Source organism: Apis mellifera, linkage group LG7 (genome assembly GCF_003254395.2).
Source record: "Apis mellifera strain DH4 linkage group LG7, Amel_HAv3.1, whole genome shotgun sequence".
Taxonomy (NCBI): Eukaryota; Metazoa; Arthropoda; class Insecta; order Hymenoptera; family Apidae; genus Apis; species Apis mellifera.
In genome coordinates, this window is record NC_037644.1 from 9,580,228 (window position 1) to 9,596,944 (window position 16,717).

General features: G+C 36.0%; 1 protein-coding gene across 19 annotated transcripts in view; it reads left to right on the forward strand.

Moving 5' to 3' along the window:
• Positions 1–16,717, forward strand: part of LOC409933 (glucose transporter type 1) — a 34,418-nt gene that overhangs the window by 10,092 nt on the left and 7,609 nt on the right. For 8 of the 19 annotated variants that reach the window (XM_026441909.1, XM_026441913.1, XM_026441914.1 and 5 more), the window contains 11 exons: positions 1,018–1,807; positions 6,442–6,634; positions 7,304–7,414; positions 7,992–8,087; positions 8,270–8,430; positions 8,656–9,015; positions 9,175–9,406; positions 9,549–9,761; positions 11,276–11,500; positions 11,721–11,860; positions 14,231–14,260. In XM_026441909.1, coding sequence (XP_026297694.1) covers positions 1,026–1,807; positions 6,442–6,634; positions 7,304–7,414; positions 7,992–8,087; positions 8,270–8,430; positions 8,656–9,015; positions 9,175–9,406; positions 9,549–9,761; positions 11,276–11,500; positions 11,721–11,860; positions 14,231–14,260 — 2,543 coding nt within the window. In that variant the 5' untranslated portion in view covers positions 1,018–1,025. Of the gene's footprint in view, positions 1–1,017; positions 1,808–4,400; positions 4,705–6,441; positions 6,635–7,303; positions 7,415–7,991; positions 8,088–8,269; positions 8,431–8,655; positions 9,016–9,174; positions 9,407–9,548; positions 9,762–11,275; positions 11,501–11,720; positions 11,861–14,230; positions 14,261–16,717 lie in introns of those variants that run through there. The other 11 variants (XM_026441911.1, XM_026441916.1, XM_026441917.1 and 8 more) reach the window with 6 other exon arrangements.

Genomic DNA, 16,717 nt, shown 5'->3' on the forward strand with positions numbered 1-16,717 from the left:
TAATAATAATAACCAATTAGCAATCGGTGTAATTTTCCCGAATTCGTAAAACATATCCGTTTATCCGGATTATACGATTCGCGAGCGAACATTCTCCGCGAGCAAAGCGAGGAAAAAAAGTTGCCCTGACTTTCGTGCACCGGCTCTGATGATACGAGCCGAGTTTGCGTGAATTAATTAACGTGCCTCCTCGTTCTGGCCACTACGTCAGACTTTCACCGAATTGACACGAGAATCGTTCTGATTAATTTCGAATGAACCAGTTACTGGATACTGTATACTATACAGACCTACGGCGGTCTGACTGCACGTCAAACCGAATTGTCGGGGAACGCGGTAACGTGAGTCAACACGCATACACGTTCACCGTCGCTTTTCCAACACACACGGTCAGACAGTATTTTCTTTGTTTCTTTCCTTCTTCCTCGTCTCGTTATATAATTGAATCCGCTTTCTGCGTGGCTGAATTACCATTTGCGCACTCGTAACCACGCTTGTAACGAGGCGTGCCGCATAATGATGATATATATAAAAAAAAAAAAAAAAAGAAGACGAGAAAAAAATCTAATCATGTCGCAAAACGATTTACAATGTATACAACGTGATCGCAAAGATATTCACTTTTCACACGAATAAGAAAAAAAAAAAAAAAGTAAGAACGATAAACACACCACGTTAGGCGCACCACGTACCGTTGCTGTGCATATATATATATATATACATATCTCTAGAACGAAGCTTGCTCCTATCAATCGATCTAGAATATTATCATAAGAAAATTATCAAACGCACACGAAAAAAAAAAATAATAATAATAATAATAATAATCAATGAACGAGAAACGAACAAAACAAAAAAGAAATTTATCGCTCGTTGCTCTTAGTATACCTCGGAAACGCAGCATCGGGTGGTGGCCTTTAGTCAACACAGCCGAGGAAGACGTTGATGATGATCGGACAGATGATGATGTCGGTGTTGTATAAATTCTTCTCTCTGTGTCTGTGTCCTGGCGTGTAGCTCAAACGATGGCCGATTCACGCGGCTTCAAGCCAATAAACCAGTTGTGGCAGAGCGCAGCAGTGTCGACGGACCCGGATTCGGAGTGCCTCTACGAAGAGATCTCGGGCCTTTCGGGGTCCCAGGATACGGAACCAGGGCCGGCTGGTGCCGCCGTCGGCGAGGAGGAGGAGGAGGAGGAGGAGGAGGAGGAAGAGGAGGAGGACGAGGAGGAGGACGAGGAGGACGGGGGAAGAGGGAGGGGAGGGGGAAGGGGGAGGAGGGGGAGGCTCGATTTTGGCGCACAGGTCGGCGGTAGCAGCTGGTGGAGGCAGGGGAAGGGGAGAAGCGAGAGATCAATCGCCTCAGGCGGGCATACCGGCACGACCGGTCGCAAGAAAGCGAGCAAAAGTGTTGGGACTAGCGCGAGATCGCGCAGCAGATCGGCCGATCGGCCGCCGACAACCGGGCGTCAGGGCGACATCATCAGGGTGGAGGAGGAGCAGTATGCCTCACGAAGAAGTTACGTGGAGCCCGGTACAGGCGCCGTACTGCCGCCACCTGTCACCGGCCTCAAGCTGACCAGGGGGCGTGCAACCAGCACCGTCGCCCGCTATTTGCACTCGGCCTCGACCAACACCGGTCATTATCACCATCATCACCACGGGCTGCACGGACAGTATCCGCCCGGCGGCAGGCCGACCGGTAGGCATCACCAGCATCATCACCCAAGCCGCGGCTCGTTCAGTAATGAGACGCAGGAAGAGGTACAGGAGGACGATGAAGCCACTCTACGGGAGTTGCTTGTAAGGTACGTTTCCCACGACGTACCCCACGATATATATATATATAAATCTCTCTCTCTCTCTCTCTCTTTTATATATATATATATATATATATATATATATACTATTATATACCTTTTTTTCTGCGAGAAACACCTCCACGCGTCTTTTTTTTTGTTTTTGATATCAATTAATAACACGCGGTTATCAATTCACACGATTTTGATATACTTATTATTCAATATTGTTGCGTACGAATTTCGCGCGATCGAGCGACACTCTGGAAAGGATAATTTTACAGTTTTTCAAAAGTAATTGATATACACGTAATATACAAGTCATTTGCCGAGGGGACGTTGTTACATGGGCGTCGCCACCGACGTCTTTGAGAATTATCTGGATTGTTTGGATGTACCGGGCGTAAAAGATCGATCGATTTACATGAAACGTTTTTTCTTTTTTAATTCGTCCATTATTCGAACGAGATTTAAAATAGATTTATATATTTAAATATATATATACATATTTCTCTTTCTCTCTCTTCTTAATAGCGTGAATAATTTGAATATATATATTTGAAAAAGAAAAACGTGGAGGATATATTCGGATATTCGGTCGAAGATAATTCGCGAAAAGAAAGTTTATTATACATTGTTAAATTCGATCGTGAACTTTTGAATCTTGGCGAATCCTGCGGGCGACGAATGTCTCGAAACAATTTTACCGTCTAATTTTCTAGTTTAGCGCCTATCTAGGATCCTGTATTAATATTTCGTAGTGATCTTTTTCTTAGGCTCTTGTTATAGAATTATTATGTAATTACTATCTATTCTATTTGTTTCTTCAGCGATTACATATACAAAACAGTAGTACAATTAGCAATCCTGCGTCTAAGCCGTTTTCCGACCGTAGTTGATCGAATTTTGACAATATTTCAAATATTTATACTCCTTTTTCTTTCTTTCTTTTTTTTTTTTTTTTTTTTTAAATAAAAAAAAATCTTTCGAAGTAATTTTTAGCTTAGTGCCACGGCTAAGTTCAGTAGAATATAACGTATATAAGCTCTTAAAAAACTTGCATACCAATTAAGAGAACACTTCTCGCTCTCTATTATTCGCCCCGAAGTACCCGAATCGATAGCACTTACTTATCGATCATAAACTCTCTCGTAGACAAGAATTACTATCCAACGAACCTTTTCCACAAGACATTGTTCTTTTCAATGTCCAACAATCTTTTCGATATTCTCTAAACGCATCCAGGTAATTCCCGGCCTAAGTGGCGGTGCCTCGTTTTCAACCCTATGAGTTCACCGATTGAGTTTACGGAGAGGAAAAACGGAAAAAAAAAAGAAAAATAGAAAAGAAAGAGAAGAAACGAGATAAATAAATAAGTAAATAAAAGTAGAGAGAAAAAAAAAAGGAGAAACGAAAAAAAAAAAAAAAAAAAAGAAAAGTAAAAGAAACAGACGTTTTCCCTGCTTATCATTTTACATAGACTCTTTATGTATCAGAGAATGCAATGCAAGGCTTTGTGCCGTGCCATTTATCATTTATACATAAATCACACTCGCTCTAGTCCTATTCTTGTACATACTACACACCCTTGGTCATAAACAGTAATATCGAGACACCGATGATATACGTTTTTTATACGGTTTTTACATGAACTCTTTTTTTTTTTTTTTTGGCTGCGGCGCTCGCAGGCTTACCACTGATTGCTCATATTTCCATTCGATGTCATGTCACTTTTCTCGGAAGTCGGGTACACAAATAAGTGCGCAAACAGCACTGCGAAACGATAACAGGAGAATATCGAAACGGGACAAAGGAAAACGAGGCGATATGCGAGATGCGAAATGCGCACGGCTACTTTTACGTTTGTTGAAACGCACGAGCGCACTGTGTTGTTGTTAATGGTATTACGACCGTTTTCTCACCGATCATTGTGTCTCGACTCATTGTGTCCGCCTTCTGTGTGCGAAGCACCGCGTGTTCAGAAACGGAATTCGAACGCCAAAAACGAAACGGGATTCGTTCATCGTCGAGACGAATGTAAAAATCATCGCATCACGCGTATATATAATACAATTCGTTATATGTTCTCCGTATCAAGCGACGCGGCAAGAGATACAATCATACATTTCCTTGGCATCGTTCTAATCGATACACTCATATATATCGTTACCTCGATGTGCCATCTTTGTCACTTATTTGTGTGCGTGCCTCCTTGTTATTTATATCACTATATCATTGAGATCATTTGCTAATTTTTGTCAATTATTTTGCCGATCGATCGTTTCGCATTTAAAGTGATGGGCCCAATTCAAATTGCAAGCTCGCTTGTGGACGCGGGCGACTAGGCAGGGGTGAGTAAGCTGGCGGCGCGTCGCATGGCGATGCGTGAGAGAAAAAAATTTAAAAAAAAATTAAAAAATTGTGGAAAATAAAAATTACGAAAAAAAAAAAAAAAAAAAAAAAAGAAAGACGAAACGTCTTCACACGTGACGAACCCTTGTCCTTGATATTGATGAATTGGACGTCACGTGGCTAATTCGAGCGAATAATATCCATTATATGACATAATTTTGACTGAACCACGACTGTGTTTCCAAACTAGGTAAAGTTTTACAGAGTGAGTGAGATAAGAGGCAGGGGCGGGCGTCGTCGGCCTTTAAACCCCCCGCCACACGTTACCCCTCCACCTTTGGTTGTGGACCCACTTGACAACAAGCTGTGCAATCGTTCAGAGTCAATTGATTGGATTTGGTGGATAATCCAACGTACGTACATATGTCGTGAACAAAGCAAAGAACAAATAGATCTGTGAGAATAAGACGAAATACTGAATCAAGAGGAGTGAGTGGGGAGGCATAGAGGCTACTGTAGTTTCGGAACACAGCCATGGTCTCCCTACCTCCCAGGTACATGGCAACATCATCACTGCTCTCTCTCTCTCTCTCTCTCTCTCTATCTATCTGTCTACTTATATTTTCATTTCTTCGCTTATTTTCTATTTAAACCTCTTTTTTTATTATCTCCTATACGTATCTTTTGATCCCTCTCTGAATTAAAAATATTTCTTTCTCTTTCTCTCTTTCTCTCGGTTTTCACTTTGTCATCCGGGTCACATACATTCTCTCTCTCTTTTTCTCTCCTTCCACTACGGCTCATGTGTTCATTCATTTTTCACTATTCACCTGTCACTCGACATGCCTTGCGTAAATTTTCTTTCTCTTTCTCACTCTCTTTGTCACACGATCACATACACGTTATTATACAGGTTATCTTTCTTTTCTCTCTCTCTTTCTCTATCTCTCTGTGTCTGTCTGTCTCTTTCTTTTTTCTCCCCTCCCTTCACTTCTTTAATTTCATCCCTGATTAAAAAACCACCTTTCTGCTTGGCTGTGCACATCGATCGATAAGTTTGCTAAATCTCCTTCGATCGAGAGATTTCTAATCGTTCATCATTAATTATCTATTCGTTATATTATTTATATCATGTATACATGCAACAATTCAAATTAAAAAAAAAAAATCGTGCATCGAAATCATATTTTCTTATCCACCTTCTATGCACATTCCCGCATCGTGTCAGTAGTAGAGATATCACGCTTCGCGCGTGCCGAAGCTGTCTCATATATTTATGGGGAAAACGATCGTGATATTCGTGAAGAAAAAGGAAAAAAAAAAAAAAAAGAACGAATGCAAAGAGCAAAGGATGATCTTTTTTTTTTATCGGGGAAAAAAAATTCGAAATTCACGGGGCCGTATTTTATACACTAACTTTACTTACTTACTTACTTATTTACTTACTTACTTACTTACTTACTTAGTTACGGGGAAAAAGAAATAGTTTTCATCTCTCACTTTTCACAAACTTCCATCTAATGTGCACAGCTCTGACAATTATATGTATATATATAAAATAAAATATATATATATATTTAAATATATATATATCACAGTAGTTGTTTCTCACCTTGACACTCACCCACACACAGTTTTAGACGTGCTTTTAGTGGCGTTTGTACGTTGTGCTATTTTCCAATTTATAATATATATATATATATTTCTATGTCCGTATATACATAGGCAGAATATGAATATATGTATATATATAAAAATACATATATATATGTGTCTGTATATATATATATCTCTCTCTCTCTCTGTTTACACGCTACTCGTATACCCAACGTTTTTCCTTAGCTGCCGAGCTACCGCTGGCTCGCTGAGATTTTAAAGCACGAGAGAAGGAAGCATGCGGTGTACGTCGATACACCCGGTATACATATAGTATATATAAAGTATATACAAAAGTAGCATATATCTTTTTTTTCCCTTATGTCGCATTGTCTCCACGCGTGAAAAAAAAAAGAATATATATATATATAACGAACAAAATAGAAAATATAATGTAAATAGTAGTAAAAGAAATTAATAAAGCGAAAGAGCGGATATCCCGGATAATCGAGTAAGCGTACGCTACTGAAGGCTCGGCAGTTTTCGCGCGGAGGTAGTTGGACTCTTCTGTGGTAGGGGACTTAGGCATATAGCTAGCCTTGATCGTGTCTAGTGTGTCAATGTGCTCGACAATGTCGATTTATTTTCCCGGGCGAGCCAGCGAGATTCACGTGAGGGTATGTGTGTGTGGGCAGTCTGCAGAAACAGGTCAGCGTTATGAGTATGAACTTGAGTGCCAAGCTGGACGAGCTGCAGCGGGGTGACCGCCAGCTGGAGACCACCGTCGCCCTCTGCGAGATCCGCACGCAGCTGCAGGAGCTCACCAAGAGCGTAGAGTCTTGCCAGAGCGAGGTCAGCGAGGTCAAACGGGACATGGTCGCGATCAAGGTACTCCATCGTTCCAACGCGTTATCGAATCGCTTCTTCGCTCGAAATCTTGAAACAATTAGTAATATTATTACGCTCGTTACGCCGGCTCACCTTTTCTATCTATATACATATATCTCTAGCTATGAAAGAACAAAGATAAGATAAGACTGTGTCGAGAGAAAATGTGAAAATATAAATCGAGGTTGAACGTAACTTCCTGTTCGAAGAGAGAAAAAAAAATCTGTTGCGCTAATGAAAACAAAAATTTTCGTTCTAACGTATCAATTATATAAAGTAAAATTATAAATTATACATTTTCGAGATATCTTGTTGCTGATCAATTTTTCGAAATTTGGAATGAAACTTCCGTTTCGATTGTGAAATAATTCAAATCCGCGTAACTTTAATCAGATATCGATTTACGTATGTAATAAAATTCTATAATCTCTAAAATCGTCCATATTTATAATAAATAAGTAATAATTAATTAAGCAGGATGATGAGTTGAAAAGTTTGAAAGAAATTACTTTGAACGAATGATAGAAAATAGAAAGAAACGCCGGTAATTATTTTTATTTTAATAATAATATATCGGTTTCGTATAATATTATTACCGGTATTAAGTTTTTGGTTGAAATGGTTGAAATTTTAATATTTTAAAATAGTATTTCCTAATGTGTTACGCAGCACGAACTAGATACGGTACAGCAGGTGAAAGAAGAGATAGAGGAATTACGAGAATACGTGGATCGACTAGAAGAACATTCTCATCGACGGAAACTTAGACTTTTGGAGCAGGTGATGCTTGATCTCCACTTGATCAGAAAAGATTTCTTAATTTTTTCAGCGTGCTATTTTATTTTTCGCACCGAAAGAAACTCGGTATCGCTTTCGATGGCTATTTATTTGTACCAATTATTATTATCATAAATCAATATCACGATAAAATTAATAATTCAAATCAATATCATCGAGATATCATCATCATCATCATCATCATCATCATAATTGTATTTAGTTTTTTGCGTGATTGTTAACTAATTACAGATTGTTCAGTTTTGGTTTTTTCATATGCATCTCGTACTTGTACTTATGCACGATGATTTTATAGCAGAATGATAAAAAGTATTTTTTAATAAATCATTATGACATTGTTTATGGCGTAGTTTTATTTCATCCTTTATCGTTATTTCAATCCAATTTGCCTTTGTATTTGATTATTTTATTTATTTTCAGTAGAATATGCGTTCATCGATTATTTTTATTTCAAGTACGAATTATTGTTTTGAATTTTTTGTTGAATGAAATATTTTTTTCTCTTTTTTTTTTTTGTAAACTTTCCGATATTCAATAACATACTGTTCGATGATTTCAGGGGCTAACACTTTTCCTGTCGTATGCAATACTGGCAGCAGTTTTAGGAATGTTGCAGTTTGGATACAACACTGGGGTTATTAACGCGCCGGAAGTGGTACGTCCTTTTATTTTATTTTATTTTTTTTTAAACAATAAAACGTTTAAAAATTTCAACTAAACGAAACGAAACCGGATTGTTGTCATTCGAAACGATTCGAGAATAATTCTCCATTTTTTAAAATAATATAAAATAAAGGATTTGTATCTATCCAATACAATGATTTTTACTCATTTCAGAACATTGAAAATTTCATGAAAGATGTGTACAAGGATAGATACGGGGAGGACATTTCAGACGATTACGTGAAGAGATTGTATTCCGTGGCCGTGAGCATATTTGCGATTGGTGGTATGCTAGGCGGTTTTAGCGGAGGGATAATTGCCAACAGATTTGGCAGGTTTGTACGAAAATGTTTCCATTCCATTTGCAAGTAATTTGGCTTCCTTGAGCGCCAGACAGTATTCATCGAGCATATATGATATATTTATACATCGATCGATTAATCAGACGCGTGTGCATAAATTTATTGTGATCAGGTAATCAGACGATTCGACGAATATATTAATTATATCTCTATTATACTCATTTTCTTTCTTTTCTTTTCTTTTGATTTGACCGACAGAAAGGGGGGCTTACTGCTAAACAACGTGCTGGGCATCGTGGGGGGGTGCCTGATGGGTTTTACAAAGATGGCTCACTCGTATGAAATGTTATTCTTTGGACGGTTCATCATCGGTGTCAATTGTGGCTTAAACACCTCGTTGGTTCCCATGTACATATCGGAGATAGCACCACTGAACCTGAGAGGCGGCCTAGGCACGGTGAACCAGCTCGCTGTTACGGTGGGCCTCCTGGTCTCCCAGGTGCTGGGCATCGAGCAAATCCTTGGAACAGACGAGGGTTGGCCAGTTCTCTTATTACTAGCTATCTGCCCTGCCATTCTACAGTTATTGCTGCTTCCAGTTTGCCCCGAATCTCCAAGGTAGAAGCACAATATATGATAAATTGTATCAAGAGAGATATATCTTTCAAATTATCTTTACTTTTCATTCAGAGAGTAATATTTCAGTAGCATGTGTTTTAGTTCTATTTTTATCAAGGATTACAGCTTCTCTCTTTTTTTTTCCATGCTTTGCTCTAGATATTTGCTCATTACTAAACAGTGGGAGGAGGAAGCCCGTAAAGCTTTGAGGAGGTTGAGAGCCAGTAACCAAGTGGAAGAAGACATCGAAGAAATGAGAGCCGAAGAACGAGCTCAACAAGCCGAGTCTAGAATATCGATGACAGAGCTCATATGTAGCCCAACTTTGAGAGCACCTCTTATCATCGGTGTGGTTATGCAACTTTCCCAACAGCTTTCAGGCATTAACGCTGTAAGTAGCGTGGAATCATAAATCATCCGTGTACCTGCTTTATAATGGAATGGGATACGATGAACTTGATCTCGTTTAAATTCTTAAACGCGATTCATCCATTCATCGAGTGATTTTTAATAGAGCGTGAAATTGGTTTCAGGTATTTTACTATTCGACAAATTTGTATACTAGTTCTGGTTTGACAGAGGAGAGTGCCAAGTTTGCAACCATTGGCATAGGTTCCATTATGGTTGTTATGACGTTAGTATCCATCCCTCTTATGGATAGGACAGGAAGACGTACATTGCACTTATACGGTCTTGGTGGCATGTTTATCTTTTCAATATTCATCACAATTTCTTTTCTCATAAAGGTAAGTTTAAATTTTTTAAGACTTTTTCAACTATGCTACGTATTGTAATATCGATGTTATTTAACAAGTAAACTGTGTCGTCTTAAGATCCTCTAATAATCGAAAGTCGAGATAAAAAGTAATGGTATTCTCTGGTAGAATTATCGTTAAATTATTAATTGAATAGAAAGTATTTTGTGATAGTAATCGAGTAGAAAGTAATCGATTCTCGTTAAGAAAACTCATAAAAGAAATAATTAATCAGGAAGAAAGGTTCGTTTTTCCGAAACGTAGAAAATTGATGGAAATCAACAATCTCTCAGGACAATTGAATTACGCCACAAAAAACGTGGATTGTATATAGCTGTCTCTTTTTTGTGCTTTGTCACTTCATGCACCTTGGCGAAAGGTGTATCTAACACTTTGTTCACAGCTGGAGTGCAGCACTGCACCGACGACAGTGAGAATTATCACCACTTAACGTATATAAATATGCATTCGACATCTCATTTTAATTTCTCCCAATTATTCATGTAACTTGTAAGATCTATCCTGTCTCCTGCATGTTATTTTTCATTTGCATCTTCTAGAAAAGGAGATTACATTAATATTCTATGTTTTGACTCGTCAATTTTTGGTGAGAGATAAGAAAAGAGAAAATCATAATATCATTTTGATAATTTTACCGAATAATATAATTATTAAAGACAAACTTTTGAAATTAAAGAATATTTTTTTTTTTTTTTGAAAAATATTGATGTGTCAAAGTATCCAAGTAAGATGCATGCAGTTTTATTTATTTGCTTAGGCTTTAATAATTGTGCTTTTTTTGAAACCTTGTCACCATCCTTCTCCCATCCCCTCCCTTTTTCATTAACGACCTCTTTCGTGACTGCCTGGAGGAGACATTTACTCCCTTTTTTTATTAGTCTATATTCCGGCTCAAACCTGTCACCTTGTTGTCTTGTAATTGAAATCAATGACAATCTTCTAATCTCTCTATTCAATTTACAATTATGAGAATAAACTCATTTCTGTATATATATAGTGTGGCACTATTGCTTTTTTCTCTCAACGTTACTTTAACTACAAAGTCGTGTAATACACATGGTGTAATCCGTTCAAAAGAGCCACAAAAGTGAATCAAACCTCGCGATAACTATAACCAAACGTGTATTGTATTGTATCTTTCTTACACTCAGACACTTAATTTATCTGAGGTCTCTAGAGAATCGTATCCTGGTTATTCCTTAGATACAATATGGCCAGTCATATCGCTTGAACGCTTATATATAACAACAGAAGGGTGTTATTGTACATATATATATATAACAAAAGAGCACTGTTTTACGCATTGTCGCAATCGCATCATCGCCTCGAACACAGGGTTGAGCTGCACATAATCGCATGCCGTATATTTTATTCAGTTTATTATTATTTGTTTGAGTTCCATAGGTGTTTACGATTAATTTCCTCCTGAGAGAGAACTCCTCCGGCTGCTCAGGAAAGAAGAACACGATTCTACTGCCTGATAGGAGTTTTTCGGTTATGTGCAGGAAATGATTGACTGGATGTCTTATCTGTCGGTCGTCTCGACGCTCTTTTTCGTCGTATTTTTTGCCGTGGGCCCCGGCTCCATCCCGTGGATGATCACGGCCGAACTGTTCTCGCAAGGCCCCAGACCTGCGGCCATGTCCATCGCGGTCCTCGTCAATTGGATAGCTAATTTTGTGGTTGGCATCGGTTTTCCAAGTATGAAGGTGAGATATTATAATACAAACTTCCCTCTCAATTTATACATTTTATACATTATGTTTTTTTAATTAAGGTTAAATATTAGAATTAAAATATTTCGTTTAAAGGTTAAAGCTCTTGGAAAGAATACTTGTACAGGACAGAGGCAATAAAAAGGATTTCAAACAGAAGGACGAGCAGATATTGATATTCCCTATTTGATCCCCATGTTTTCATGTGTTGCAGACTAGCCTTGAAAACTACACGTTCCTACCATTCAGTGCATTCCTAGCCATCTTCTGGATCTTCACGTACAAGCAGGTTCCTGAGACCAAGAATAAAACATTCGAAGAAATTCTAGCTTTATTCAGGCATGGTAACGACAGGTACGCAATAAATAAGCCACTTAACACCATTCCCAATACGTATAGCAAATCATTAGATAGATAATCTTCGGTTCTCAAGCTCCCCGCCTCCCTCCTTCCGCAGCTCTCCCCCCTTTTTCTTTTCGCTGTTGATCCATCGATTTTTCTTCACACGTATATACGTATTATTCTGTACATTGTATATCTAATTGCTATCTGTCCAAAAGGCAAAGCTTGTTCGTTTCTTTCGTTTTGATTTTGTTGTCTGATGAAAAAGTGCGGAAAGAGTTTGAAATCAAGAGACTTTGTATCCATGTTTTTTTTTTATAAACAACGTGTTAATGTCGATTGTTGAAATTGATGAAAACGCGGAAAGAATTATTAAGTTTCGCAAGTTTCTGTGAAAATATTCGATGCATAATATAATTGTTGTATCATATCCGTCCACACATCCGCCCGTCTATATTTTACAAATGAGTCATCAAGTAGTGTATCACATCGAAAATCGCGTGAATCTCTGAATTGTTACGTTCGAATCGAAGGAAAAGTGCAAGGAGAAGGAATGAAAGAGAGGGAGAGAGAGAGAGAGAGAGAGAGAAAAGAAAAATTTAATTCTTGCGAAGAAAAAAAGGCTTAGGAAATGCACGCATTATTAATTTATCCAACAAATCGATATAATATTAATAAGAACGATTCATCGTGCGAAAAGTAGACGAATAATTAACATGTACATACGATTAATCGAGTAGTTAGCATAACGTGTTTGTTTGACGAGGGGAAAAAGAAAAAAAAAAAAAGAAAAGAAAAGAAAAGAAAAAAAAAAGAGGGGAAAAAGGGAAACGAGCGCAGCAAATTATCTTCAAAACGAATCGAATCACGATGTTGCACGCATTATATATATCGAACACTTAAAGAACTCTGTAAGAGCTTCTTTCAAGCTACAATTACTATACAACAATACCTGTCGACTTTACCGTTATTATTGCTATTATTATTATCATCATCATAATCATCATTATTATTATTATATCAAGCATATCAGTAGTAGTACAATTTCTTTAATATTACTTTCATATGCATTATGTAGTTGAGGCATGAAATTACAAATGCGTTACCCTGTAATGATAAAACGGGGATCGATCAATTTGGATTAAAATTAATGCCGCACCACGCCGTGTGTATATTGCCGCCTAATCGAGGCTATAATACGAATATTCAACTGTGATAAAAAAGTTCGTTCGATTTTTCGAGAGAAATATATATATATATATATATATTTCAAAAATAATCAATCGACTCGTACGCGTATTTACGTTAATTGTTAATTGTATCCGGTGTAAGAAAGAGAGAGGATCGAATAATCATTTTTTCGAAATTTCTTCGCGTGTTACGTGAACCGAGAGCGTTTCTCTGTTCGAGATTAAATACTTGAAAACTCACAATTGGGAACAGTTGTATAATAATAAAGTTTCGAGATTCGATATAAAAGAACGAAACGAGATCTTTTTAATTCCGTAATATTCGTAGAGAAAGTATATCAGTTTTTGAGATTATAATATATGTGTATAATAATATCATGAAAAATGATTCATGGTGATTGTTGTCGCATGGTTGTAACAGTTTATTATTCATATCATGGTAGTCATTGTCGAAAAAAAAAAAAAGAAAAAGAAAAAAAAGAATTATCTCGGCAATAATAACCGAACAAAGTCTTTCTTGTAATTATATATATATATATAATATATATATACATATATAGAAGAAGGTACAACATTGTTTTCGTAGATTCGTGCAATTCTCTTCTTTGTAGGAATGAAATTTCTTTTTCCGTTCTCGATTGATTGACATTAAAATCTATCTAATGATTTTTCTTCTCATCATTGTTGTTGCTGCGTATAAATATATACATATATGATATAATGGTTAAAATTTAACAAGTAAATTGAAATAAATTAATTTTTCTTTTTTTCTTTTTTTAATATGATCGAAACTACGATCGATTTGTTTTACCTTCACCATTGTTCATTTGAGATTTCCGTATATTATTATTATTATGGACATTCATTTGTAAAAAACGTGCTGAGGCTTGAAGCTTTTATAGTTTTTATTGTTATTCGTATTTTCCCAAGGCCAAAATGGATATTATTATTATTATTATTATTATTATTATTATATTTATTTGTTTAGCTATATTGTATATGTATTATTTCAATAAATCGTTATTTAATGGTTCTGGTAAATTCTTTAAGTTCTGAAACTTCCGTACTTTTTTTTTTCTTTTCTTTTCTTCTTCTTCTTCTTCTTCTTTTTTTTTTTTTTTTTTCCTTCACACAAATGAAAATTACGTTCTACATGATATCGTAATTGTGCTTTCTATGTTATTTGGAGCAGGAGCAGCTTGCGGGACAGCAGACTTTATGGGTGAGTCACAGAAAATAAAATTCCCTTGTTACTGTGGTGGCTTTGTTACAATATAATATATATATATATGAATTTCTAAAGATTATTATTTAACTGCATGAGCAAATCAGATTACCAAAGACACCACTAGTCGTCTTTAAAGAAAGGATTATTTTTTAGCAAATCATTTACATCCATTATTTCTTTCATTCTCCCGCCAAACTTCCATTTTATATAATATCTATCTTATCCGCATAATTATCTATATTATCTATATTATATTTGTTATAATATTTTTTTTTTTTTTCTTTCCACGAAGGTGAGATTTTTGATGTGTGATCGAATTCGAGCTCAATTTAGCCCCTCCCTCCCCTCGATCATTGCTTCTGCAAGCGAAAAATAATCCTGCCCCTGCCTATTTTTAAGTGACCATCATTAACTTCGGTCTAACAGCCTGGCATGTTGAAACATCTTTACTTACTACTTATCAGCTCATGTGAGTTTCCATCTCATGCGCTACTCAGTCAGGCTATTATATTAATCGTAAAGACGAGAAGAACGTATAGATTGCATGAATAAATCTCGATTTACGACGAGTTAATAATTTTTCTTTTCTTTTTCTTTTCTTTTTTCTTTTTTTTTTTTCTTGTTTCTTTTTTTCTTTTTCGTTTTTCTTTTTTGCGAAGATACATTTCACAGTTTCTAATAGTTCTTCAGGGCTATTATGTGATTAATATATAAAAAACGCTTTTCTCGCCGCAATAGAAAGATTGAATAAAAAAAAAAAAAAAAATGAAGCGCAAAAATACTACAAATTAATTGTTGACAAGGCTATTTGCTATATACATAACAGCCCCGACTACTTACTTATTTGATACCCTTCTTGGAGCCTTGTATTTTTTACAGCATGCTCCTTTTTTAGTCTATCAATACCCAGAATATAAATGTTCGACGACAGATCAGTCTTGGAATAATTTTCATGTCGATAGTTGGCACGAGTTTATGGCGCTGTACTGTGCGATTGCATGTTAGTGCTTACTATTACTATGTTTTGCCGTAACAAATTCTGATTTCTGAGTTGTATACAAATATGATAAATATATATATATATAGATACATTTTTCTTACTTCGATAGGCAAACGCAGCAAGAGCCGCTTTGCATAATCTATTGTTCTATCTCCATCGTTCGCGCAAAACGTAAAAAAAAAAAAAAAAAAAAAAAAAGAAAGTAATTGAAAATTAATACGAGAGAGAAAAAAAGAAGGGAAATGTTAACGTGAAGCGTGAAAATAATTATTTTACGTTCACGTTCCCTTGTCTGATCAGTGCAGCTCTTGATAAACTCGCAAGCTACGCAATTATATTTTTTTTTTTCTTCTTTTCTTCTTTCTTTCTTTTTTTTTTTTTCCTTTACATTCATCCTCTTTGTTTTTTTTTTTTTTTTTATTATAAATTACGCTGAAGAAAGGTTTTGCCGAAACATTCGATGAATCGTTAACAGCTTTTATATACATATATACATACATGAATGAACTCTAATCGATAGTCAGTCTGTGGTTGCTTATGATTTAGTGGAATTTTAATTAAATTTGTTCTTTAACATAACAGCCGTTACGCTAGTTGATAAACGACATAGAATTAGTATAAAAAGCCATTTTCTTCTTGTCTTTTATGATCGAATGAGTGCTACTTATCAATTTATGATTGTGTATGTTTGACTTTTATTGTGTCAGTAAACCGCATTTATGTGATCATTATTATTATACATATACATACATATATATATATATATACATATCTATTTATATTTATATAAACTATTTAGGTAAATCATGATGAACGATATAAGGCATAATCGCGTGAATAAGTTTCATAAAAAAATATGTATACCTTTTTTTTTTTACAGCTTGTACACTCGATATATCCATAATCCATGCATTAACATTTTCAACGATTACAATTACAAAATTTCGAGCAAGCTGTACATTTAATGTACGTAAAAAAAGAGATAAATAAAATTAAATAAATACAAATAGATGATTCCTATTGAGAAAAAAACCAGTCTTCTCTTTCGAACGAGATTGGGATTTCAACAACACTAGGAATTATTTAATTGTAATTGAAATACGAATATTCCTACCTAAAGATGCAATACAAAATTCTCTTTTTCTTTGAAAAAAAAAAAAGAAAAAACGGAAAAATTTTATCATTCATTTTCACGTTGAAGATATAGATAATTTACATCCACATACGTAAATAAAATGGGTCATTTTTAATCAAATATTATCGTCAGATGACACAGCCGACACAGATTATTATAACAGCCGCTTGATAAATCTCGAAAACGGATGTTCCGAACGGTGACAATTACCACGGTATTTGGGGAATCTCCAACGATCCCCCTCCCCCTTTTCTTATTTTCTCGATCCATTATCAATCGCGCGCACACGTTTCTTGACAATGAAACAGTTTCCTTG